The sequence below is a fragment of the Anolis carolinensis genome, chromosome 1 (genome assembly GCF_035594765.1).
Source record: "Anolis carolinensis isolate JA03-04 chromosome 1, rAnoCar3.1.pri, whole genome shotgun sequence".
In the NCBI taxonomy this organism is placed as follows: domain Eukaryota; kingdom Metazoa; phylum Chordata; class Lepidosauria; order Squamata; family Dactyloidae; genus Anolis; species Anolis carolinensis.
Window position 1 is genome coordinate 147,859,759 of NC_085841.1, and position 26,754 is coordinate 147,886,512.

A 26,754-nucleotide genomic window follows, 5' to 3' on the forward strand; every position below is an offset into this window, starting at 1 on the left:
AATTATTTTATAGGCTAACATGAGCTCATGATGTGGATATGTGCCAGCTGGAAGGGTAAAATAGTAATGTACTTAATATTATTTATTATTAAGAAAATTTATTTCTACAGAATTTTCTCTCTCTCAAATATGCTTCAGCATATTTAGTGTCTTTATCTTACCTTTAAAAAGGATGTTGTTCTAGAACCATTTTCACTTAAATGACAATATAACTAGGCTAGAAAATGGCAAATTCTAGCTAACAAATCAGGCATTTCACTTTACATTGATAGCAGTGATGGTGCTAAAGAAGGAATTCATTTTCTAGGTAGGGAGTGAAGTTCTTTCCTCTCTGTATCTTACTTGCAAGAGGTATTTTAAAATTATATATTATAAAAATAAAAGTTTTCTTAAGAAATAAATAAGAAGGTGTCTTGCCATTTTGATATATTTTAAAATCATAACTTCAACCTCACCCTCCCCTCACAAAAGAAAAAAAACACTGGCAAGAAGAGATCCACAACATTTGACAAGGAGAAAAATAACAAGAAAACAGAAGGAAAGGCAGATTGAAGTGGGAGGAATGAGGGTCTATATTAGAAGTAAACACAGATAAATATTGTTCTTTGCTTTCATCCAAACCATTCAAAATAGACTGATTATTAAGATTAAACAAGCCTGGGTGAAGTGCCACTACTGCACCGGATATGAGACTGTCACAACAAAACTATTCAAATCTTTCAAGAGCACTTTTTTATGATGGCCCATTTCTCTGACATGTTATCCATATACAAGGGAAAACAACAGGTTTCCAACTTAATTAAAAGAAGTTGGAGAGATAAAGAACCTCCTTAACTAGGATTCCCATCCCCTCGAAGGCAGCATTTACTAGACTGTAAAATGAATGCAATTTGACACAACTTTAAATGCCATGGCTCAATGCTACGGATAAATCATGGGATTTATATTTCGGTGAGACACTAACACTTTTTGGCAGAGAAGGCTAAAGTGCTGAGTTCCTAGGACAGAAGGGTGGAATACCAATAAAGTGTATTATTGTTAATAATAATAATAATAATAATAATAATAATAATAATAATAATAATAAGACCATAGGTAAAGGTTTTCCCCTGACATTAAGTCTAGTTGTGTCCGACTCTGGGGGTTGGTGCTCATCTTTATTTCTAAGCCGAAGAGCAGGCATTGTCCATAGACACCTCCAAGGTCATGTGGCTGGCATGACTGCATGGAGCGCCGTTACCTTCCCACCGGAGCAGTACCTTTTGATCTACTCACATTTGCATGTTTTTGAACTGCTAGGTTGGCAGAAGCTGGGGCTAACAGCGGGAGCTCACCCCGCTCACCAAATCTGAACTGTCAACTTTTCGGTCAGCAAGTTCAGCAGCTGAGCAGTTTAGCTGCTGCGCCACTGGGGGCTCCTTATAAAGCTATAGTTTTCATGATTCCATAATACTCAGCCATAGCAATTAAAATTTGTCAAACTGCATCATTTCTACTGTAGATGCACCCTATGTTGACCTCCTCCAGCAATCCCACACACTTTACTCAGTTTCAAGCATATGGCCCTCCTACCAAGAATGGAAAGTTTGTCCCAGAGACTCCAGCAATTATTTATGAGTGTGCCTCTTTCCTATTTCTTACTGGAAGGAGAACTAGAAAGAAGGAAGCCAAACTGAAAAACCAATGCAGGCAGTGCCCGAGTCACAGACCTCCAACTTACATATGACTCAATAGTTAAGAAAGGGGCTGAAACAAGTACTGAGAGGAAATCTATCTGCACGAAGGGAAATTCACTCCTGAAAGAGTTATTATCATAGTGAAAAGGTATCTCTACTGAAGCTTTCTCATCAATCCTTATTTCTACCACAAGCCAATTTTTTTCAAAATCCAATTGTAATAGTAGTAGAAATCTTCTAAACTGGGACACAGACAGCAAAACAAACACTATAGGGGTGTCAACCTTCCTTGTGCTATCCAATTTTTTTAAAAAAAATGTTGGCGGGAGATACACTTAAAAATGTACCATATATACTCGAGTATAAGCCGAGTTTTTCAGCACATTTTTAATGGTAAAAAGGCTTATACTCAAGTGAAGGTCCCAGCGGGAAAGTGTGGAGGCTGAAAGAAGTCCTTTTGCAGGGCTTCTATCAGCTGCGCACCTCCTCCCCTTTTGGCACAGCAACCCAGCTGTGTATCTGTGCCGAGAGAGAAGAGAAAGGTGTGTGGTTCACCACCTACACACCTTCCTGCCCCCTCCTCTAGGCACAACATCCCAGCTGAGTTGCTGTGCCAAGAGGAGAAAAGCTGCATGCCTTCCTCTTCCATGATGACTGCGAATTCAGTGGGGATGACAATGTCTATGCTGATAACCTCACACCAGCTAAAGCTGAAGTTCTGTTTGGACATACAGATGAAGAAGAATGCAGTTTTGTGTTTTAGATTGGTTACTGATTGAGCTAAGGTTTTGTACTTTTAAAGTTACACAGCTAGTTTACTATTTTTCCTTCAAATGAATATTCAAAAACATTTAACCTACTGATGCCTCAATTAATGTAGTTTTAATGGTATCTATTTTTATTATTATGTTTTGAAATTTACCAGGAGCTACTGCATTTCCCACCCTAGGCTTATTCTCGAGTCAATAGGTTTTCCCAGTGTTTTTCTGGTAAAATTAGGTGCCTCGGCTTATATTCGGGTTGGCTTATAGTCGAGTATATATGGTACCTGTTCTGACTTACATACAAATTCAACTTAAAAACAAACCTACAAAGCCTATTGTGTCCATAACCGGGGACTGTCTGTATAGCTAACACTATTGCTGGACAGACCACAGGTTAATCCGATCCATGATGGCTATCAAGATCGCCCCCAAACGCAGACTCCGAGGAAGAAAAATAAGGTATAAAATGAACACCCAAGCTCTCCAGGAGCCCTCCAAACGAGCCCTTCTCCAAACAACACTCAAGGATCATCTACCCATAGAACACCCTTAAAATGTTGCGGAACATTGGAACAAACTGAAGTCCTCCATCACAGCCTGCGAAGAAACCACTGGATACCAAACTAAGAAACATCAAGACTGGTTTGACGATAATGACAAAGAGATCCAAAAGCTAATTGATAACAAAAGGAAAGCCTTCCAAACATGGCAGAGAGACACCAACTGTGCTGCTAAGAAAAAGATCTATGCCAGTGCAAAAGCTGAGGTCCAAAGAAGGACCAGAGAACTCAAGAACATCTGGTGGACAAAGAAGGCTGAAGAAATCCAACATTTTGCAGATACCCATGATGCTCAGGGATTTTTCAAAGCCACAAAGATAATTTACGGACCAAGAAACCATGGCATACAGCCTCTACGCTCATCAGATGGAACCAAACTTCTGAAGGACAAAACATCAATTGCTCTATGTTGGAAAGAGCACTACCAGAACCTGCTGAATTGCAGCTCCAATGTGGCCGAAGAGGCCCTCTCACAAATCCCGCAACAACAAACCAGGGATGAGTTTGCAGCACTGCCTATTTTGGAAGAAGTCAGCAATGCCATCAGCCAACACAAAAACAACAAAGCCTGCGGACCTGATGGGATCCCTGCTGAAATCTTCAAAGAGGGTGGACCTGAGCTGATATAACAACTCCACCAGCTCATTGAAAAGGTGTGGGTGACCGAGAAAATCCCAGCAGACTTTAAGGATGCCACCATCATCACCCTTTTCAAGAAAGGGGATAGAACAGACTCCCTGTCTTGGAAGACACCCTCCCAGAATCCCAGACTGGCTTCCGCCCCTCCAGAGGAACAGTGGACATGATCTTCACTGCAGGACAGCTCCAAGAAAAATGCAGGGAACAAAATCTACCTCTGTAAATGGCATTCATTGACCTCGCAAAGGCATTCGAATCGCAGTGCTCTCTGGACCATCCTCCAAAAAGTTGGGTGCCCTGACAGATTTGTGAACATCCTGCAGCTCCTCCATGATGGCAACAGTCTTGGACAGCAACGGCTCCCAAAGTGACTCATTTAAGGTGGAATCAGGTGTCAAGCAGGGATGTGTTATTGCTCCTACTTTATTTTCCATCTTCATCACTATGATACTTCACCTTGTTGATGGGAAGCTTCCCACCGGAGTGGAAATCATCTATTGGACAGATGGCAAGCTATTTAACCTCAGCAGACTGAAAGCCAAAACCAAGGTCACCACAACATCTGTTATAGAACTCCAATATGCCGATGACAACGTAGTCTGTGCACATTCAGAAGAAGGCCTACAAGCCACTCTAAACACCTTTGCAGAAGCATACGAGAAGCTCGGCCTCTCATTGAACATCGAGAAAACCAAAGTGCTCTTCCAACAGGCACCAGCTAACCCCTCTGCAATGCCAGGAATACAGGTTAATGGTGTCACATTAGAAAACGTTGACCATTTCCACTACCTTGGCAGCCACCTCTCCACAAAAGTCAACATCGACACTGAAATAAAGCACCGCCTGAGCTCTGCGAGTGCAGCATTTTTCCAAATGAAGCAGAGAGTGTTTGAGGATCGGGACATCCGTAGAGATACCAAGGTGCTCGTTTATAAAGCCATTGTCCTCCCAACCCTGCTATACGCCTGTGAAACATGGACGGTCTACAGACATCACACTCAACTCCTGGAGTATTTCCATCAGTGTTGCCTCAAAAAAATCCTGCAAATCGCTTGGGAAGACAGGCGGACAAATGCCAGCGTACTGGAAGAAGCAAAAACCAGTATTGAAGCGATGCTCCTACGCCATCAACTCCGCTGGACTGGCCACATTGTCCAAATGCTTGATCACCGTCTCCCAAAGCAGATGCTGTACTCCGAACTCAAGAACGGGAAACGTAATGTTGGTGGGCAGGAAAAGAGATTTAAAGATGGGCTTAAAGCCAACCTTAAAAACTGTGGCATAGACACTGAGAACTGGGAAGCCCTGGCCCTTGAGTGCTCTAATTGGAGGTCAGCTGTGACCAGCAGTGCTGCGGAGGGTTTAAGGAAGAAATGTGCCAAGAGGAAGGCCCGTCAAGTCAACCCTGACCGGGACCGCCTTCCACCTGGAAACTGATGTCCTCACTGCGGTAGAACATGCAGATCAAGAATACATCTCTTCAGCCATCTAAGAACCCACAGATGGAAGACCATCATCCTCGAACTACGAGGGATCACCTAGGTAAGTAAAGTATTGCTTAAAAGAAAAATAAGAGAGTTATGCACATCTACGTCTAGGGATTCTAATAACAAAGCATATCAAAAAAGAAATGCTCCTTCTTACCAAAGGCCTTTCCCCCAAAGAGTGGTGGAGACAATAACTCTTTTACCCTGCACTGGTACCCAAAATGCAAAGGACCATTAGAGAAAGGCAGCTTAGAACTGCTGGACCTTCTTGTGAAAGATGTTGAGAAAGATCTTTCCAATACCAAAATGGAAAAATACATTCCTTCATGCAATGACATGGATATTGGGGAGGAAAGAGAGAAGACTTGCACCTGAGAGCCCTTCCACACAGCCATATAACCCTGAGTATCAAGGCAGATAATCCACAATATCTGCTTTGAACTTGATTATCTGAGTCCACACTGCCATATAATCGAGTTCAATGTGGATTTCATACAGCTGTGTGGAAGGGGTCTGAGATGTAGGCTCTGTAATACTTTGCCTGTGTTCTTCTCTTCAAATCAGGAAATGTAGAAATGTCAGTTAATCCCACCTTGTACTTCAACAACAGACACACACTGTATTGTATCTAGCTTATGGAACACTCCCCAACATTTAGTCCTAGTAACAAAATTTTTAATTTGTGTTAAGGTGCACATAATTAAGCCGTTCTCACAGCAGGAATTTTAAGAAAACAATTTCTGATCCACGCTTCTAATTTTATCCCAATATCCTACTTGTTTATGATTAAGAGAAAAAGATCTGACTGATGTTTTAAATGAAACATTAAATAATTGTAACCATAGCTACATAAATTTAGCACGTAGACAAGAAAGCAGACAAGTAATTCTTAATACCACCTTAATTTAATACTAACAAACTTCTTTATTTAAAAAATCTCATTATTTTATCGAGTCATGGACTCTGGAAGATGTTATAAAGTATGTCTTTTTATTTGTTCTCTAAAGCATTACACAGCCCCTATGGCAGCTGATAAATAAATTACAAGTATTTCCTGAGCAGTGTACGCTCAAGGCTGCTGGGTCTTTTCTTTTTAAAAAATCAATTTGTTTTCATCTCCTTACTACTTAGGTGAGCCTTACATTCGGAAAGCGTGCAGGTGGAGATGCATGGAGACATTCTGCAGAGAGCAACTACATTTGTATTTTACAGCTGTGCAGTTTACACAGATATAATCACAATGTACTGTTACATTGCATTTGCTGATTACTGCTCCTGCTCAAATTCCCTAACAGGGTAAAAATATTATGGAGGCAAATTACAGGTTTGGGTTTGCTTGTGTTTATTTTCAGAATTTTCAGGCTGCTTTTCTGAAACAAACCAAGGTTGTATGTGTATGTATATTTTTTAAAGGAAACAATCCAATAAAAATGTAATAAACAATTAAATATGAAGTATATATATTTAAAAGCACAGGGGCACAAGAGATGAGATGCAACTCTAGAGGAAGTACATTCCTGTGCTTGGAAGTTATATAGGAAAAAGTCTGACCATTGACCACTGCAGGTAAGGGAAGCTTGCTGCACTGTTGTTTATTCATTCAGTCAGTCGCTTCCGACTTTTTGTGATCTCATGGACCAGCCCACACCAGAGCTTGCTGCACTAGGATAATTAAATTAAATTAATGATACTCAAAAAGGACAGTCCCTGGACCAGTGCACATTTCCAGGTAAGAAAGAAACGGTTGTAGCTGATAGGAGCAAATGTAATGCCAGTCCTCAGCACACTGGAGGAAAAAAAAAACCCTGCTCGTACCTTACATCAGATATAGCCTGAGAAGCACTGACTTAAAGAATTAAATGTTAAAAATAACATCTTTGCACATTACTCAAGAAACATCAGGATGCAATGCAACTCTTTCAATACTCAAGTGATGTGATCACATGATACTCCACATCTGTTAGTAGGCTACCTGGTATGTTCTCCAAGCTTCAAGATCATCTTTAAAGACAATCACACACAGAATTGCAATAAATATCATGGATAACTGTTGCCAAATAGACTGCCACACACTAGAATTATCAAGGGTTCATTTAGTTCCAGTATAGTGTTAGCATAGACAGTAGAGTCTCACTTATCCAAGCCTCACTTATCCAAGATTCTGGCTTATCCAAGCCATGTTTGTAGTCAATGTTCAATATATCATGATATTTTGGTGCTAAATTCGTAAATACAGTAATTGCAACATAACATTACTGCGTACTGAACTGCTTTTCTGTCAAATTTGTTGTAAAACATGATGTTTTGGTGCTTAATTTGTAAAATCATAACCTAATTTGATGTTTAATAGGCTTTTCCTTAATCCCTCCTTATTATCCAAGATATTCGCTTATCCAAGCTTCTTCCGGCCTATTTAGCTTGGATAAGTGAGACTCTACTGTATAGCAACTTCAGAAATAATTGGGGGTGCAAATATACAGTTTGCTATGAAACCCTGGGATTTAGTTTGGTGAGACACTAGCACGCTTTGGCAGAGAAAGCTAAAGACTGTGTAAAATGACAACTCCTATGATTCCATAGCATTGAGACATAACAGTTAAAGTGGTGTCAAATGCATTAATTCTATAGTGTAGAATGATGCACACTTAAGTTCTCAAAAATGCTTAAGTTTGTAAGGGGTAGTAGATTTCCCAGTTAATAGGTGCATCATTAAAGTGTTCTGGCTCCCAATGATTTAACAGTTATTGTGGGGCAGGAGGGAGGTTTGCTTCCTAAATTAGGTTCCTAATATCAAGAAAGCTTAGAAGAAAATGGGAAATGTGTGTGTGGAAAGGTGTGTATGCATGATTCAGCTTTGGCACTAAAATGAATTAACAGACCTTGAAATTCTATCGAAAAATTATGCAAATTTTATAAGCCTGAAATCTCCCCAATTCTGATCTAAAAGTTGAAGGGGGACAGGGGGATGCTGAGTGTGGGTTGGTTTACCTGGCCAGATCCATGCAAGTATCAGTCAAACTGGTTGAAGAATTGAAATACTCTCTGCTGGCAGCCAAAACCAATTCAAGGCTTTTGTCATAGCTGACTCGGTATTGCGATTTTCCTTTAGAAGCAGCACTAACAGGAGGATCAATTGACCAAATGCTACAATGCATCATTTGCCCAGCTAAATGAATGTTCTCCAGCTGGCTTGAACACAGAAGGCTTTCTGCAAATATCTACAAAATAGAAAGGCAGAAATTGTTAAACAAACATTCAGGGAGACATTTTCCCTCTAAGGGCAGACTAATAATATTAGAGAGAATCATAGAGTTGGAAAAGAGATCCCAAGGGCCATCCAATCCAACCATTTGCCAGGCAGAAACACAGAATCAAAGCATTACTGGCAAATGGTCATCCAGCCTCTACTTAAAAACCTCCAGAGATGAGACTCTCTGCTTAATCATTTATAAAAAAAACAAAACAAAAAAAACTGTCTCAAGTATATTCCACTGATTTTTTTAAATAAATGATTAAACAGAAGCACATCTAATATGCTTTTCACTGGAAATTCTGCTGATGTGGTCTTCCAAGGATGCATAAGTAAGCATCACACTGGTCTATCTATGGCCCAGGCTAGAAACAGGATTTTAGGCAAGATGTTTTTCTAGTCCTACCAAAAGAGGCCAAAGATTGAAGGTGCTCAGCCACTAAACCATGTCATCTTCCACAGCAGAAATGAACATAACATTTCTGCATGGGGAAGGGAATGCTCACATATATTGGAGGATATATGATCAGGCCCAGAAAGGCACTGGCAGGTGCTTTGGGCCTGCAGGTCCTTGGAAAGAGAGTGCGAGTGTGGCTTGCAGGCCAAAAGTGTCCGCGCATGTCAGGGCCTGCAACCGAGCACAGAGTAAGAGGTACTCGGTGCTTGCCTACAGGTCCTGGCAGGCGCAGGCACTTTGGGCCTGCACGCCACACACACTCTCTCTCCTTGGAAAGAAGAGTGTGTGTGTGACGTGCAAGCACAGAAAGCAGCCACATCTGCCAGTGCCTTTCTGGGCCTGCACAGTGTGAACCAAGGCCTCCAGCAAATGTGATGAAGGGCAAGCCCCAGCAATCCACCAGCAAATGTGGTACGTTCCAGCCCCACACCAAGGATCCCACTGTGTGTCCACCTGTAGCTCCAATGAAGAGACCTCAGCAGTGGCGTAAGGTAGGTTTCCCGATTGAAGGGAAAAACGACAGTGAGAAATGGCGGTGGAGCTGGCTTGTTTCATCCCTCTAGCACTAAAACTGAGGAAAAAGGGAGCATGGGAAGCCCGTCCATTGCCGCCAATGGGACAAAATTTTCATTTTTTCGCACCCGGGAAGAAAAAGCTAATTTGGAAAGACACCCTTTTTGGGAGAGGTACTAGAAAATGAAAATGGGGTCTTACGGATGAAACAACCAGAAATGGATAGTGATTCTATACAAATGCACAAGACTACATATTACCAGTGGAAAACTAAATTCAAACTGCAGGAAAAGATTCCACCAGAATATTATTACTTTTTGAACTGTTTGACAGTGGGATATACTGCTTTGGAGTGTTAAACAGAGACTGAATATCCATCTGTCAGGAGTGCTTTGACTATGTATTCCTGAATGGCATGCGGCTGGACTGGATTGTCATTGTTTTCTCTTCCAACTCTACGATTTTATAACTGTAGCTCATTTTTCCTCAAATGATGTATATATTCTTAGTGCACTTTTTTGAAGGAGGAATCAGCTTCAGTTTTCAATTTAAACTCCATATGCCATTTTCCTATTGTGTTTCTCAGAAGTTTTCTAATTTGCTGTCAGCATCTCTTCAGAGTCTTAAAGATGAGAAAATATAAGCAATGAAGTGTATAAGCTGCCATACGGTTATGTAAATGCTAACGGATGTCAGATTTTGAAAGGTAAATTATAAACCACAAAGACTTACACACTACAGATAAAGAGCAATTTCATGTAATCTTTGCATATTCAAAACAGAAACCACTCATTGTAATTCACTTAATGACAATTTCATCTTGAATATATACAAACAATTTTGTGTAGAACAGAATTTTGCATTTTACTTGAAATGCAAAGAGGAAAACATCTATCAAGAGTTTGTTACATACCCTGTGCGACATTATTAAAAATGAACTTTCTGCTCAGTGAACCATTTAATAAACATAACAGTGATCCAGAAGGCCATTCATCTTCACATATATTGTTTAGTTAGCAATTCTATTTCAGAGTTTCTGAACATTAAGAAGTTCAAGTTTCCCATCTACATTTTTCATGTCTTTTAGATTTCACCAGTGTTTTATAATTAGTTTGTTCAATGGCAGGAAACTGCGCTTCAGGTTTTTTTTTAACTGAATATGGCCAAATACCATATATATTTGTCAGTAGTGTTTCTCTTCTGCAGTATTTTTTAAAAAGTTGAAATAGCCAAAGAACATTGTGGGAACGGAATTCAATTTTAAAATGAGGTGGTCCCTGCATTACAGAGGCAGAGAGATGTCTTTAGTGGCATTGTCAATGATGCATAATAAATGCAGCTCATGATGAGGCTGATTCTACACTATACAATTGATGCACTTTGACACGATTTTAACTACCATTGCTCAATGTTATAGAGTCCTGGGATTTGTAGTTTTGTAAGCACCAACACTCTTTAGCAAAGAAGGATTAGAAAAATACAACTCCATGAGTCCATAGCACTGAGCTCTAGCAGTCAGCAGTGTCAAATTGCCTTAGTTCTACAGTAAAGTGCACCTTGAGCCATGGTTAATAGGAAGAAACATGTAATGGGATTATGATCCTTTTCTCTAGTATGAAGTGCATGCACACACCTCCTCCTCCAAGGTTATGTCAACCTAACTCTTCACCACCTGATATGGGTTCATCAAAAACTCCAGTCTGGTAGAAAACCAAGTTACCTTAAATAATATGGAACTTCCATATCCAATGTTTAAATAACATGCCTCACCACCAAACAGTGACTAGTATTTACTGCCAGAGGCTCATGAGAAGATCATTTGTTAGGCAAAGTCAATTAGCAAGGTGGACCTAACAGCTATGCAGATGGAGAGCCTACTCTGAAAGATGGAGAACATTTAAGTATTTCCTTAAATGTTTGTGAGACAGAAACTGATCGTGAATTCATTGTTACATGTCTAGAGTTAACTAATAAAGTGGGCATCACACCACCAAGAAGTCCTCCACAAATGGAGGCACAAAAAGAAAGGGTCACCTCATAGCACGTGTCCGGCTCTAAGCACGTGTAGACATTCTGCTGCATCTCCAGCATATCTTGCAATAACCCCATCCAGTGCATCTCATTAACAGGAGGCTGCCTTTTAAGAGATAAAGATCAACATTTATAAGCAAATAGCTTCGTGAAAATGTGTCAACATGGAGATTAAGTATTTCATCCTAAAAGCCACGCAAATACCCCCAATGGGAACAGCACACTTGCATTGAAAACATTCACGCTAAATTATTAGTTATACAGTGCTTCATATGCAGTATCTCAGGGAACCTCATGACATTTCTATATGGGAAGCAGATTTTATTACACTCATATAAACAGGTGCAGAACCAAGGTTGACAGAGTTGCTTGCTTCAAATTACTGCTTCCTTAGCGACATAAACTGCATCCTGGATCAAATAGTATATTTATACTAAGAGACTGAGAGTGTAATACGCTACTCTCAGCCAAGAATGTATTCTCTGTACTTGCAGTGTTGGCCTTCACTTCAACATCAACTAGCCTTGAATTGGGAATAACATCTGTACTTCCATGAACTGTGGATCCAAGAAAGGATGAGCAAGAAAAGAGGCCCGTTTTTGGTTCTTTATTCATATGTGAGTAATAATGTCATATGTACTGTGGAAAATAAAGTGCACAAGGACATCCTCAAGACTTAGTGTGCCACAAACTCACTCCCCCCTCCATACACACATATATACATACAGTTGGGAAAGTTATTTTTGGACTATATGTCTCAGAATGCCTCAATCAGCATGGCCGTTGAATATGCTGGTTGGACAGTTTTTAGAATAACAGCAGCAGCAGCAAAAATAGAGCTTTCCTAAGCTCTGATTTTTCCACCTTTCCTCTGTCTCACAATCCTGATTTTTTTCTTTTGTTCAATAATCCCTATACTGGAAAAGCCAAAATTTCATAGCAACACCTATCAACATTTAAGCCTTTTCAAACACACATGTGATGCCCTACAGAACAGCTTTCCAAACTCTGTGTCGTGACACATTTTGTGTCAGCTTCAGTGTGTAGGTGTGCTGCGCAAATGCAACAAGGAATTGCAAAAAAAAATTGAAAATGTACGTTATCATCTTACAAATAATGTATTTTTAAAAGTATTAATGAAATATTTTCATGAGATATGTTGTGATCCTATAGATTTCATTACTAGAATTTAGGTATGTGCACGTCTACAAAGTGTGTCACCAACATGAAATGTTTGGAAAGATCTTCCCTACAGAGTGTTTGAAACTGAACAGTTTTTTTGAAACTGGACTTTTGGTAACAGGTTTTTATTTTTTAAAATGTAGGTTTGAATTATTTTAATATTGTGAATAATTTAATTCCATTTTAATGTTCACTTTTTGTAAATTTCTGTCTGTATTCTCCTTGTATTATAGACCATCTTGAGTCCCAGTTTTGGTAGAAAGATTGGGCATCACTACTAACATGCTATTGGTCTGTACAATATATCAAGTCACTCTTAGCCAGCATTGTAGGATATAGCAACCTTCTCAGGCCTCTAATGTTTTGTCTGTTAATACTGTGTCGGTTTATTTTCTGAAGTATATGTCTCCTTTGGTTTGACGTTTCTTATCTCTATGTACTTCAGTCAGTGGGAGGGGCTGTAGACCACGTGACTAGTTTAGTGACAGTTCAGAATGCAGTTTTAAAAAGGATGACAGTTGAGGCTTGAGCTTGTTTGAGTACTAATGCCAGTGTTAGAAGTTAGAAGTCAGTTGAGGCTTGAGTTTCTTTGGAAGTAGTATTGTAGTTGAGTCAGCAAGTAATGTTGCAAGCAGTAGTAGCAGTACCAGTAGGGGAACAAGGGGTAATCGCGAGCAGGTGTCAGATAACGAACAACAAAGGGAACGGATTCGGGATATACTTATGGCGCCTACTGATGAAGACACATTCGAAGGGTTTTCAAGTGGCAAGGAGTCAATGAGCGTGGAAGGAAATGTGGTGGATGTGAATAAAGGCACAAAGAGGGTTACTAGGGAGCAGGAATCTTATGAAGAACGGGAGAGGAAGAAGATCCGGGATATATTCACTGCTCCCACAGATAGTGAATCGTTTATGGGTTTCTCTGGGGATGATGGGTCTCGGAGTGATGAGGATGGGGAGAACACAATGGATTGGACTAAGGTTCAAGATATTAGGAATATATGTGCAGAGACAACTTCTAGCAACATGTTTGTAGGGTTTTCGGGACATGAGGATTGGCAGACGGGAGATACATCTGAGTCATGGGGAAATCTAAGTCTTGACAGGAGATGGAGAAACTGGAGGAATGGAAACAGGGGTTCGGGTGTGAAGACAAGGACAGCTGCTAGTGATGATGATGGGGTGGAGGCCAGCTCATCATCGGATAATGATGTGTAAGTTAAAAGAAGGCTCTGAAATAGGGAATGCTTGCAGAAGGCAAAGTGTCGGTTACGTATCGTGTGTGTTTTGTTGCTGCCTGTTCTCGTGTTGGGGTTTGGGTTCGGGTTCTGCAGCTTGGAGTTCTGTTAACTGGGAATCCTTGATGTTTGGACTGGCTTATCGTGAGTGTGGCTTTCTCCCTTACTGGACACTTGGATTGATTCGACAACGGCTCTGTTTGACCACCTTAAAGACGACGTTTGGACTGGCTTATTGTGAATGTGGCTTTCTCCCTTCCTGGACTCTTGGATTGATTTGACTACTGTTGTGACTGCGCCTTCGGGGATTATGGTTGATGGTGATGGAATTCGAAGAGGAAGAAAAAACCCTCGTGATGAGGGTTCACTGGAGGAGTTGCGCAGGAAGCGACTTAGAGAGCTATATGGGGGATCTTCTGAGGAAGATTCAGATGGGGAGATGGATGCTGAGGAACAGGTGGTGGCTGGGGAAGCGGGCACTGAATGGGCACAGCCACTGGAGATGTCTGGGGATTTGGGGCCTATGGATACTTCTGAACCTGGGGTTTCTGCAGGAGCTGATCCCAATTCGGATGCTTGGAGAAGGGAGGATGGTTCTTTAAGTGTTCATGGGGCTAAGTGTGGGCAGGATGATTGGGACTCTGACGAATTGCTAGGTACTCCAGATCCACGAGCTCTAGCTGTGTGGAGTTCAGACTCTGAGTAGATTTGGGACACCTGGTGTTTGGGTGTTGAGTGTTTGGTCACCCAGGAGGAAGGGGAATAAAACGGGAATGTTTGGCCACTGCACTTTGCGTGTGGCAAGGTGTTGCTGAGGCGCCATTGGGATCTCTGTGTTTCCATGAAGACTGGACTTGGACTATGATTTGAATCTGCTGATATCACCTAGCTTGGCTCTTGCTGTGTCTTATCGTGGACTTGTTTTGGATGACTGCACCGTCTTCGGACTTTGGATTGAATTTGACCTGGCTTCTGTCTACACCCTCTGACTGACGGCTACTCCCGGCTTCTGACTATTGGTTTGTCTTTCAGAATTTCTGCTGCCTCCTGACCTGACCTTGGATTCCTCTGACGACAGCTATTCATCATCCCTTTGAGGCTTTCAGCTTATCTGCACCGTGGAAGCAGCTTTATTGCTTTTCTAGTTTGTTTATTTTCCAGCAATTAACTCTATTTGTTTTCCAAAGCTGAATTGAAGCGTTATTTAGTTTTTTATTGAATGCCAGCATGGGAAATTAGCGTGGCTCGTTTTTTGAGTTTTTATTGTCCAATCTACTCTCGAAACACTGAAAAGTGAAGTGTTTCAAGGATATTTCCTGTGTTTATGTTATTTTCTGGCTTATCTTCGGAATAAACTCTGTTTTGTATGTTAACTGGCGTCTGACTCTTGACAACTACGGCTCTGTTTGACTACCCTAGAGACAATGTTTGGACTGGCTTATCGTGAATGTGGCTTTCTCCCTTCCTGGACTCTTGGATTGATTTGACTACGGCTCTGTTTTGACTACCCTAGAGATAACGTTTGGACTGGCTTATCGTGAATGTGGCTTTCTCCCTTCCTCGACCTTTGGATTAACTCGACTACGGCTCTGTTTGACCACCTGGAAAACGGCGTTTTGCTCGGACTCCTTTTACGGAGACTTTGGGACATCAGCTGGCTTTGGCAACTCTTGTTTACAACTGACTCTTTGGAAACAAGGCCTCTGTGTCTCGACAAGTAGACTGTTATAAAAGAGGGCTATACAGAGCAATATAGTTTTAAAGAGACTGTTAAAGACTATAAGTTAAAGATACAAACTGAAACGTTTTAAAGCTTAACCTGATAAGAAATGTACCTGTATCTTTAAATACATTAAGTTGTGAGTAAAACAAACTTGTTATTTAAAGAAGTCTACTTGAATTTTGTCTACTAAGAGCATCGAGTAGAAACAAGATATTTACATGCCAAGTGATCTTCTATTACCCAATAAGCTAAAGGAACACTCCTGAAACTCTGCTACCCAATAGGTTATGATCCTAAGAGGTCATAATCCATTAGTCCAACAAGCATAACCAGTGAAAAGAGGATAATGAAACATGTAGCTCAACTGTATTTGAAGAAGCAAAAATTGCCAATTTTTAATGTAATTACTTGTAAAGAAACACTGTATTTACTTGAGTCTAATGTGTGATCGTACCTATAGTGCATCTCAACTTTCAAAACCTTGAAACAACAAAAAGTATTTGTTCCCGAATGTAATGCACAAAAAGCTGCAAAAGGTGAACTTTTTGTCATTTGGTCTTTATAGTTGCTGCCTGCTTAGAATACCTTCTTTAAAAAATAAAGTGTTTGAACAACAAAGCTTCCAGCAGCAGAAAGGAAAATGGAATGGGTACATCTATGCTGTAGAATGGACCAGGAAATGTACATGCAATATTCAATAGTAATGGTGCAAAGAACTTCTGATAACACTTTATCTGCTCTGGCTCAATGCTATGAAATCATGTAGTTTTACAAGGTCTTGAGCCTTCTGCTGGTGACTCACCAAACTATAAATCCCAGAATGGCATAGCATTGAGCCATGGCCATTAAATTAGAGATGAGGTCTCTCAAATAGGGGCTCCAGGTGCAGCTCCTGAAGCAACTTCCCCTTTTGCTTTAGGCCTGCACTAAGATTGCCATATGACTCAAATCTAATGTGAACATTAATTTTGGCAAGGTCATTTAGCCAAAAAAAAGTGCACATTAGACTTGAATAAATAGGGTAGTTCATTTTCAAACAGATGAAGAAAGAAAACGTCAGTCAAGACATTCAACACTGTTGCTATGAACTACTCACTTGCGGCCAGTATGCCTGGTTAACCTAATCATCAGCTTGTGCGCTTCTTCTGGGTTGTTCTGTGTTTCTTTCACAAACAATACTGGTTTCTGGAGTTCATGTTTCTCCAAAAGTTCTGAAACACTGCAATAACAATCATATGTACCGTTAAACGATCATATAATGCCGTTACAAAATAACAACAACAACGACAACAAGTAGTTTTGGAACACAACACACCAGACATCATGGTTGTGGAAAAGAAATAATAATAATAATAAAACTTTATTTATATACCGCCCTATCTCTCGGATGGGACTCAGGGCGGTTTCCAGTCATAAAAACAACACAAACATTACATAACAACATAATAACACATTATTAAACAAAGTAAAATAATACAATTATAACAATAAATAACACTTACATGACCAGATCAAGGGGACAGGAACCATAAACCCAATATATTAAAATGTATCATTTTAGGCTAGGGAAATCTTGTGCAATATATTCAGGCCCAGAAATCGGCGGTATTCCAATGTAATTACTCAAAAACCTGCCGACACCACCAGGTCTTCAGTTCCTTACGGAAATTGGATAATGAAGGGGATTGCCTGATCTCTTTTGGCAGTGCATTCCAGAGCCAGGGGGCTACTGCCGAGAAGGCTTGTTCCCTTGTCCCCACCAGCCGCACTTGAGACGGTGGTGGGGAGCGCGAGAAGAGCCTCCCCGGATGATCTCAAGGTCCGCACTGGCTCATAGGGGGAGATGCGATCACGGAGATAGGTAGGGCCCGAGCCGAAAAAAGTTTGGTTTATTGATGTCGCCATACCAGGTGACAGTCACATTGATGAAAAACAACAGGGAAAACTCAGCCGTTATCAGGACCTCAAATTGAACTGAAAAGACTCTGGCAAAAACCAGTACAGGTGGTCCCAGTGGTAATCGGCACACTGGGTGCCGTGCCAAAAGATCTCAGCCGGCATTTGGAAACAATATACATTGACAAAATCACGATCTGTCAACTGCAAAAGGCCACTTTACTGGGATCTGCACGCATCATCCGAAAATACATCACACAGTCCTAAACACTTGGGAAGTGTTCGACTTGTGATTTTGTGATATAAAATCCAGCATATACATCTCACTTGCTGTGTCATACTCTGTCTTTGTGTCAATAATAATAACAACTTTACTTTTATACCCCGCCTCCATCTCCCCGAAGGGACTCGGGGCGGCTTACATGGGGCCAAGCCCGGGAATTACAATAGTCAGCAGATAAAAACACAAGAAATAAAACACAGTTATACAAATTAACATGGTAGAAATAACTATAATGTCAAAGTACAATTCAACACAATTCAAAAACCAGAGCAAAGTTCATAAAAACAAACTGGGCCAAGGAGCATGGAGTATATCTTGTAAACTTAGAGAATGAATTAGATGACTAAAGTGCTGCAATTAATAGGAGACTTGGATGGGGTAGACACTAGAAATATTTCCAACTGATGGAATAGAATAAAGTACATCAAATACTGTAGTAGTCACTGGAACAGAACCTGTCATGGGGGTGAATATTCATTCTCCAAAAGCCTGCTGGAAAAGCCAAGTTTTTAAGCTTTTCCTAAAGAATAATAGGGTGGGTGCTTGCCTAATCTCCCTGGGGAGAGAGTTCCAGAGCCGGGGGGCCACTACGGAGAAAGCCCTCTCTTTTGTCCCCACAAGCCGTGCTTGTGATGGAGGCGGGGGCGAGAGAAAGGCCTCCCCCAACGATCGAAGAGATCGTGCAGGTTCATAGGGGGAAATGTGGTCACAAAGGTAGGTGGGTCCCTAACCGTTCAGGGGTTTGTAGGTGATAACCTGCACCTTGACTTGGGCCCAGAAGATGAACGGCAGCCAATGGAGCTCCTTAAACTGGAGGGTTGACTGCTCCCTGTAGTTCACTCCAGTTAGTAGCCTGGCTACTGAGCGTTGGACCAATTGGAGTTTCCGGACCATCTTCAAGGGCAGCCTCACGTAGAGCACATTACAACAGTCCAATTTAGAGGTAACCAAGGCATGGACCACCGTGGCCAGATCAGACTTCACGAAGTATGGTCGCAGCTGGCGCACAAGTTTCAGTTATGCAAAGGCCCTCCTGGCCACTGCTGACACCTGAGCATCAAGCGTCAGCGCTGAATCTAAGAGGACGTCCAGACTGCGGACCTGTGTCTTTGGGGGGAATACAACCCTGTCGGGCACAGGTAACCACCCTATACCCCGGTCAGATGTTCAACTGACCTGGAGGACCTCTATCATGTCAGGATTAAGATTCAGCTTGTTCGCCCTCATCCAGCCCATCACAGCGGCCAGACACTGGTCCAGTATTCAAGGTGCTTTTTTGGATTTCGGTGAAAAAGAGTAGTAGAGAACGAGCAGAGTTACACTCCCCCTGTCCAGCTCTCTGCAGAGGTCATCCACCAAGGCTATCAAAGCCATCTCGGTACTGTGCTCAGGTCTGAAACCAGACTGCAACTGGTCCAGAAAATCAGTGTCAACCAAGAATCCCTGGAGTTGAGAGGCAACCACCCGCTCTAGGAACTTGCCCAAAAAAGGGAGGTTCGGGATTGGTCTGTAGTTATTTAAAATGGTGGAGTCAAGGGAAGCCTTTTTCAGTATTGGCCTCACTATAGCCTGTTTAAGGATTAATGGAAATTTACCTTGATCTAGCGAGGAATTATTCTCACAAACCAACCTGCCAACCCTCCTCTGGCAAGTTTGAGTAGCCAAGAAGGGCAAGAATCCAGATTGGAAGTGGTTGCTCTCACCGCTCCGAGGATCTTGTCCACATTATCAGGTTGCACAAGCTGGAATGAATCCCACAAACTCAGACAGACAGGTGCCTCAATTACCTCATCTGGTATTGCATCAAGCCTAGCATCCAACTTGAAGCATATCTGAGCAATTTTGTCTGCAAAATGGTGCGCGAACTCACTGCACAAAGTTGCCGAGTCCTCAGATGGCCCCCCCCTCGGGAGGGTGCAGAAGCTCTCCGACAACCCAAAACTGTGGAGTAGGCCTTAATAGCGGCTCTAGCCCGTGCTTGGTCAGAGATGCCACATGTTTTCTGTCAGTAGCACTCTAGTCTCCTTCTCGAGCACTTCATCACTGCCAGCTCCTCAGATAACCAGGGAACCGGAGTGACTCTACACAGCAAGAGAGGATGTTTGGGGTCGATCAAGTCTATTGCCTTGGTCATCTCGCTGTTATAGCGATCCATCAAGGAATTGACAGGATCATCAGCCTCCATGGCAGGAAGATTGTTTCACCAAATGGGCCCAAGAAAATATCATATTCTTAAGGTGCAAAATAAAATCCACAGCCAGAGGTGTCTCTGAAAAGATATTCAGGATTGATGACATTTTGAAACATTATGTTAGGCTATCTTGCAACATCTGAGGAAGCTGTGATATATGAAAACATAAACCCCAGAGAGTAAAGTATTTCCACCCAATGAGACTACAGGGACAACCCATCATCTCCTCCATCTCTCAAATTTTGCATTGAAAGTTAGTCTTGGCATCTATTCTAGAGAACATCTGGATCATTTGGAGAGGCCCTGCTCTCGGTGCCTCACAGGCGCGGCTGGTGGGAACGAGGGGCAGGGCCTTCTCGGTGGTGGCTCCCCGGCTGTGGAACGCCCTCCCTGGAGGTATCCGACAGGCTCCTACCCTGCTGGGATTCAGAAGGGCCATGAAAACATGGTTATGTGCCCAAGCTTTTGATGAGTAAATGACAAAGTTGACATGGCCTGATTTAAGGATGAAGCATGAGGATCTCGGACGAATGGAATTAATTATATATACGTTTTTAAGGTTTTTGTAATGTGTTTTAACAATGTTATTAATGGATCTGTTTATATTGTTTTGTTTTTATGATTGCATTTTGGGCATTAAATTTTGCCAATTTTTGTAAGCCGCCCTGAGTCCCCTCAGGTGAGAAGGGCGGGGTATAAATGTTGTAAATAATAACAGCAAAATAGTACTTGCACATGTAAAGGTAACATGACCAAATGCTAGTGCAGGGCCAAACAGGAAAAAGACTGCATTTGTCTGCATAGATATGCAATATTCAATATTAAAATGGTGAAAAGAACATTTGAGTGCATCGTCTGCTATGAACCTGCACAAACTTTAAGATCTGCTGGGGAGGCCCTTCTCTCGCTCCCACCTCCCACAAGCGCAGTTGGTGGGGACAAGTGAGAGGACCTTCTTGGTGGTGGATCCCTGGCTCTGGAACTCTTTCCCCAGAGAGACTAGATTAGAGCCCACCCTGGCCACCTTCCGGAAAGACTTGAAAACTTGGCCGTTCCAATGTGCCTTTGACTAATCGGTTAAACAATTTGACTTAATTTGACTTAAATAGAGCTTCTAGCCCTATTTAATATCTAGCCTTGGCACTTTATTACCATCCCTGTCCCTGTAGTATATTACACAAGCCCTGGCATGCTTTTTCAGCTCTGACCATGCCCACTGTGCTCGGCTACTGGATATCAGCTGTTGTTGAGTTCATGCTTTTAAGATGTTTTATTGTTTTTATGTGTTTAATGCTTTGTAATGCAAATATATTTTATGATGATATATATTAATTTTGTTCTACTGGGCTTGGTCCCAATGAAAGCTGCCCTGAGTCCCTTCTAGGAGATGCGGCGGGATATAAGAATAAAGTTATTATTATTATTGATAACACTTGAAAAAATGGCCAAAAAGATGTTTTCACATGTGTTAGGAAAAAGCAAGGACAATCCTTAATAGGCAATTAATGTTCTTCTTGAGACCTATCGTACATGAAAGGGCGTGCTGTTTTTGTGCACAAAATATTTTCTATACAGAAACATTCCTATGCGAAAAAGATGTTGCTTGCACAGATTATAGCTATTTGCATAGAAATGTTATTTTTGCACACAAAATGACATTTTCCATGCAGGACACTTGTTTTCTGGGCAGAAAATGCCCAAACTTTGCAATTCTCCAATTATCGTTGAAAACTGTGCAGACTGACAATTTTCTCGGAGGAGTGAGAAAAATGATATACAGTAGAGTCTCACTTATCCAACGTAAACGGGCCGGCAGAACGTTGGATAAGCGAATATGTTGGATAATAAGGAGAGGTTAAATAAAAGCCTATTAAACATCAAATTACATTATGATTTTACAAATTATGCACCAAAACATCACATTAGACAACAAATCCTCAAAAAAAGCAGTTCAATACATGGTAATGTTATGTAATAATTACTGTATTTATTAATTTAGCACCAAAACATCATGTTTTATAACAAATCCACAGAAAAAGCAGTTCAATAAATAGTAACGTTACATAGAAATTACTGTATTTATCAATTTAGCAGCAAAACATTGCAATTTATTGAAAACATTGACTGCAAAAACATTGACTACTAATAAATTGACTACAAATAAAGATAGAATTGCATAAAATAAATGTACAGTTACAACATTGTCAAAAACTAAATCAATAAAAAGTTCAGTCTTGGGAAGATTTAAAAAAATCTGTGATCTTTGCCTGCTTTTCCGATGAGTGCCGTTTCTTTGCTGCCAAGTCTCTCCATCTTTGCAGCATCATTATGTCAATCCCCGTAGCTTCATCTTGTTGCTCGATGTATGTCATTGCGGATTCTAGAATCCTAACCCCCTCCTTGTGTGAGATTTTGAGAGGCTCGACAGTTGATGCTTGATCATCAATTTCGTCGCCATTGTTATTGAGAAAAGCGACAATTTCTTCATCAGTTATTTCATACTGATCATCTTCGTTCATCCAACTTTCAACTTCTTGTGAAGACACATTCTCACACCCAGGGACACGTTGTACTAAGGGTAGAATGCTTTCTTCAGTTTCATCTGTGTTTTCCCTTTCCATATTTTCATCTTTATCTTTGCCTAACAACTTCTTCCATGATCTGGCAATTGTTGGAGCCCTAACGTCAGTCCAGGCCCTTGCAACCCAATAAGCAACTTCTTTTACATTGATATATTTCAATTTTTCAATCATGTCTTGCCCTTCTTCAATTTCTTCTATTATTGTTGACAGTAGCTTCCTGCGATAGTTCCTTTTTAGCGTTTCCAAAATGCCCTGATCCATCGGTTGGCATATGGCTGTTACATTAGGTGGCAGAAACATCGCCTTAATGTCCCCATCTTGAAGCTCCTCTGCATCAGGGTGCATCGGGGCATTGTCTAGCAACAAAACTGCTTTTCTGGGCAGGTCCTTTTCTTTCAAAAATTTCTCAGTGGAAGGAACAAATTCCTTAAAAAACCAGTCTTTGAAAATTTCACTGGTCATCCATGCACTTTTTTGATTGTAATATTTTACAGGAAGAGCATTTTTTGAAATTGTTTTAAAGGCTCTTGGATTTTTGGACTTCCCAATCATTGCAAGGTCCATTTTGTGGTTTGCTGTAGCATTGCTGCATGCTAAAATGGTCAGCCTTTCTTTACTACGCTTATAGCCAGGGGCTGCTGCTTCGGTTTTGGCTGCAAGACTCCTACTGGGTAACATTTTGTAATTGAGGCCGGTCTCATCACAATTGAAAATCTGATCACCTGTTAGGTTTTCAGTTTTAACAAAGTCTTGAAATTTTTTCTTGAATGCCTCCATTTCTTGATAATTTGATGAAAGCTTCTCACCACAAACACTTAACTGACGGATTCCATAACGTTTCTTCCACCTGTTCAGCCAGCCAACGCTTGCTGTAAAATCTGGTTCCCCTTCATTAAATTCCTTTTGAAAATACAATGCCTTTTGCTGTAAAATAGGCCCTGAAATAGGCACACCTTTGTCTCTGAACTGTGTAAACCAAACATACAAAGCTTCACTAACTTTTTCATAGTCACACTTTTTCATCGTTTTCCTCTCTTTTAGTGCACCATCAGTAACTCTGGAGGAACACCATTTTTCTATCTCCAATCGATTCCTTTTCCAATCTCCTACTGTTTTGTGTCCAACACCATAGTCATCGGCAACCTTCTGCATCAGCTCTCCTTTATCCAATCTCTTGATTGCCTCAAGTTTTTGTTCCATTGATACAACAATCTTCTTTCTTTTAGTTGCCATAAGGACGTGCATAGATTGGTTGTGGGAGGGGTCTACCACTTGTTTGGAAGCGTGGCTGCACTTGTGTTATTGTTGGGTGTGTTGTTGTTTTTCTAGGCAGCAAAACAAATGATGTTTTTAGTTGTTTGTAATTTGTGTAGTTGATTTCATTAAAATATAAGTGATCATCTCTGCAATGTGAAAAGAACAGAATGTGCTGTCATTATATACTGTAAATAGAAGTGATTTGATCATGTTCACATTACTCTCCTGGAGGGTGGCATTTCCCTATTCCCCTTTAGGGCCTCTGGAAGTGTAAGGAGTCAGATATGGAGAAATAAAGCAGCATTAACTCAACAGTTTTTCTTCAGGTTCAGTCCTACTTTGTGAGCATACTGTAGTTTTAATCTCATCTGCTTTCCCACTGCCCTGGGGTACTTGAGTGCTTAGGATATGAATGCCTGACCATAAAGCAGAACCAAAATAAAGGACAGGTATTATTTCTCTAAAAGGGAAAGAAGCAATATTATGTGAACACTAGAGTGAAAACAGCCATCCCTTCCTATAAGATGAATGCAATAATGTTTTGCAGCTCATTCAGGGCTCTCACCATTTCCTGTTCAGCGCCTGGCAAATGGAGCAGCCGACTAAGTGTTGCTGCTTAGAGAAGTTTCTCTATGCAGTAACATGCAGAGCCCCCCCCCCCCCCCCCGGTGAGTGGAGTAGCTGGCTGCGTGTTGCTTGGCAACAACATGCAGATGGCCTTCCACTCCTCCCAGCGACCGGGGAAGCCAAGTGTTGCTGCTTAGAGAAGTTTCTCTATGCAGTAACATGCAGGGAGCCCGCCGCTCCCAGCGACTGGAAAAGCCGAAAGTTTTGCTGCTTAGAGAAGTTTCTCTAAGAAGTAACATGCAGATTCCCCCCCCCCCCCGCGCCTCCCGGGGAGTGGAGCAGCTGACTGCGGGTTGCTAGGCAACAACATGCAGACGGCCTTCCACTCCTCCTGGCCACCGGAGAAGCCGAAAGTGTTGCTGCTTAGAGAAGTTTCTCTAAGCAGCAACATGCAGAGGGCCCCCCGCTCCTCCCAGCGAGCAGAGCAGCTGATTGAGTATCAGCAACATGCAGAGGTCCTCCCGCCCTACCCGACGAGTGGAGAAGCCCGCTGCATTTTGCCAGGAAGGGCGAGACGCGGCAGTGCAGGCTAGATGCTCCGATGGGAGAGGCCTGCTGTGCTAGAGCAACCACTGAGCTGACTTGCGTCGGATAATACGGTACGTCGGATAATCGGAAGTCGGATAAGCGGGACTCTACTGTATATAAAAATCCCTTTTAGTATGTGAGGATTTGCACTCTTGTAATATAAAGGAAGTACAAATATAAAAATCACGATCCTGTCAAAGAGAGCCCCCAGACTGCCCCATAGCTCATGTTACAATACAGGAAATAATGGATATTTTTTTCTATATTTTAAAATGAACTACCGACTTGATCTCTTGGAACAACTTTTTTCCCAGACAACTTACATTTGGCAACTATACATGGACATATATATGGCATTAAGATCACTTTTTAATGAAATATCAACTTAAAAACTGTAATTAATCTTCAGTCCATAAGAGATATTCACCATTTGAGGGCTGAACAATTATTTTCCTCACTCATACTATACTTTCCTAGCTAACTTCCTCTCTCTCTACTTCTAGATTGTTGTATTAGAAAATGTCCTAGAAACAATAAATGAATAAGATATAGATTTTGGATATAAGAAATCTTGGGTCTTCGTCATTACACATTAGGATATCATAATGCCCAAGTAAATATGGCACATAAAAGCATTTACAATGGATGAAGTCCAATGTTCGTTGCCTACTGATGAAGCCAATTCCATCAGTGGGACGATTCTTCTTGTTGCTGTAGACCAGTGGTGTCCAACCTTTGGTACTCCAGGTTTTTTGGACTTCATCTCCCGGAATTTATGATCATTGGACAAGCTGACCAGGGTTTCTGGGAATTGGAGTCCCAAACACCTGGAGAACCAAAGGTTGGACACTACTGCTGTAGACACTCCATAAAAATGTGCTCCAGAGAACTCAGGAATCCTTTGGATCAGATATTCAAAGGTGCAGAGAATCTTACTTTATTATGCTCCAACATTTCTTGGATGTTATAACAGTGAAATTGTTATTGTAATATTAATGACATTACATGTAAAATATAATGTTGTGTTAAGAGAGCAAACATTTCAAGGGGAGAAGGGGGGGGGAAAGGACATTCTTACCTAAGAATTTGTTCCAGTTCATCCACCTTATCATGAAGACTGCTAGTCATGTCTGTTTTGGAGCTAAATGGAGTAAAATATTTTGGAGTAAAATAAATTATATTGCATACTAAGAGAAAAGTAAATTAGAAAATAACCTCCCTTAAAAATCATTTCTCTCACACACACAAATTTGAGTAACAGTATATAATAAGAAGAAAGACCTGCTAGAATATTCCTTTTCTTCATTTCTTACCTTTGTAGTTGGCTTTCTCTAGGACAAAACTGGTTTAAACAGAACAAGATCCAGGGTTTGAGGCCCTGGGTTTAAGGGACATATAATAAGTGGTTTTATAATGCTTCTCTGACAACTTGTCCATCTAACTTAATAGCTTGGCTTTTTCATTTTTACCTTGGCATTTCATTTTAAAAATAAAATTTTTTAAAGTGTTCACCCACTGGGCTATAATTAGATATTTTATGCAATTTTTTCCATATTCAAGATACAGCCCAAAGACACCATAGCTAAAACACTGGAAATTATTGAGGACATTGGAAAAGTAACAAAATTAATTGACCCTTTGTTGATGGAGTGTCTCAAGGACAAGAACATTTACACATATTCCTCTCATCCTCACTACTGGTAGCTGCTCTGCTGAGTTTCAGATGTTGTCTTTCCAAATGCTACTTGAAGAGGTTGAGAGTAAGAAAGGGTCATCTATTTGCGAAACATGTGTTTTACCAAAAAGCTATGGTCCTTTTCGTATAGTCCTTTCCTTACAATTTGTGACTTCCTGATGGTAAAAACTATTA

At 41.1% G+C, this 26,754-nt stretch overlaps 1 protein-coding gene across 6 annotated transcripts in view; it reads right to left on the reverse strand.

Moving 5' to 3' along the window:
• Window positions 1–26,754, reverse strand: part of nbas (NBAS subunit of NRZ tethering complex) — a 294,693-nt gene that overhangs the window by 155,400 nt on the left and 112,539 nt on the right. For all 6 annotated transcript variants that reach the window (XM_062983871.1, XM_062983869.1, XM_062983865.1 and 3 more), the window contains exons 27-30: window positions 25,963–26,025; window positions 16,617–16,739; window positions 11,381–11,483; window positions 8,115–8,344 (exon numbers count right to left, since the gene is read on the reverse strand). In XM_062983871.1, the coding sequence (XP_062839941.1) occupies window positions 8,115–8,344; window positions 11,381–11,483; window positions 16,617–16,739; window positions 25,963–26,025 (519 nt within the window). The remainder of the gene's footprint in view (window positions 1–8,114; window positions 8,345–11,380; window positions 11,484–16,616; window positions 16,740–25,962; window positions 26,026–26,754) is intronic.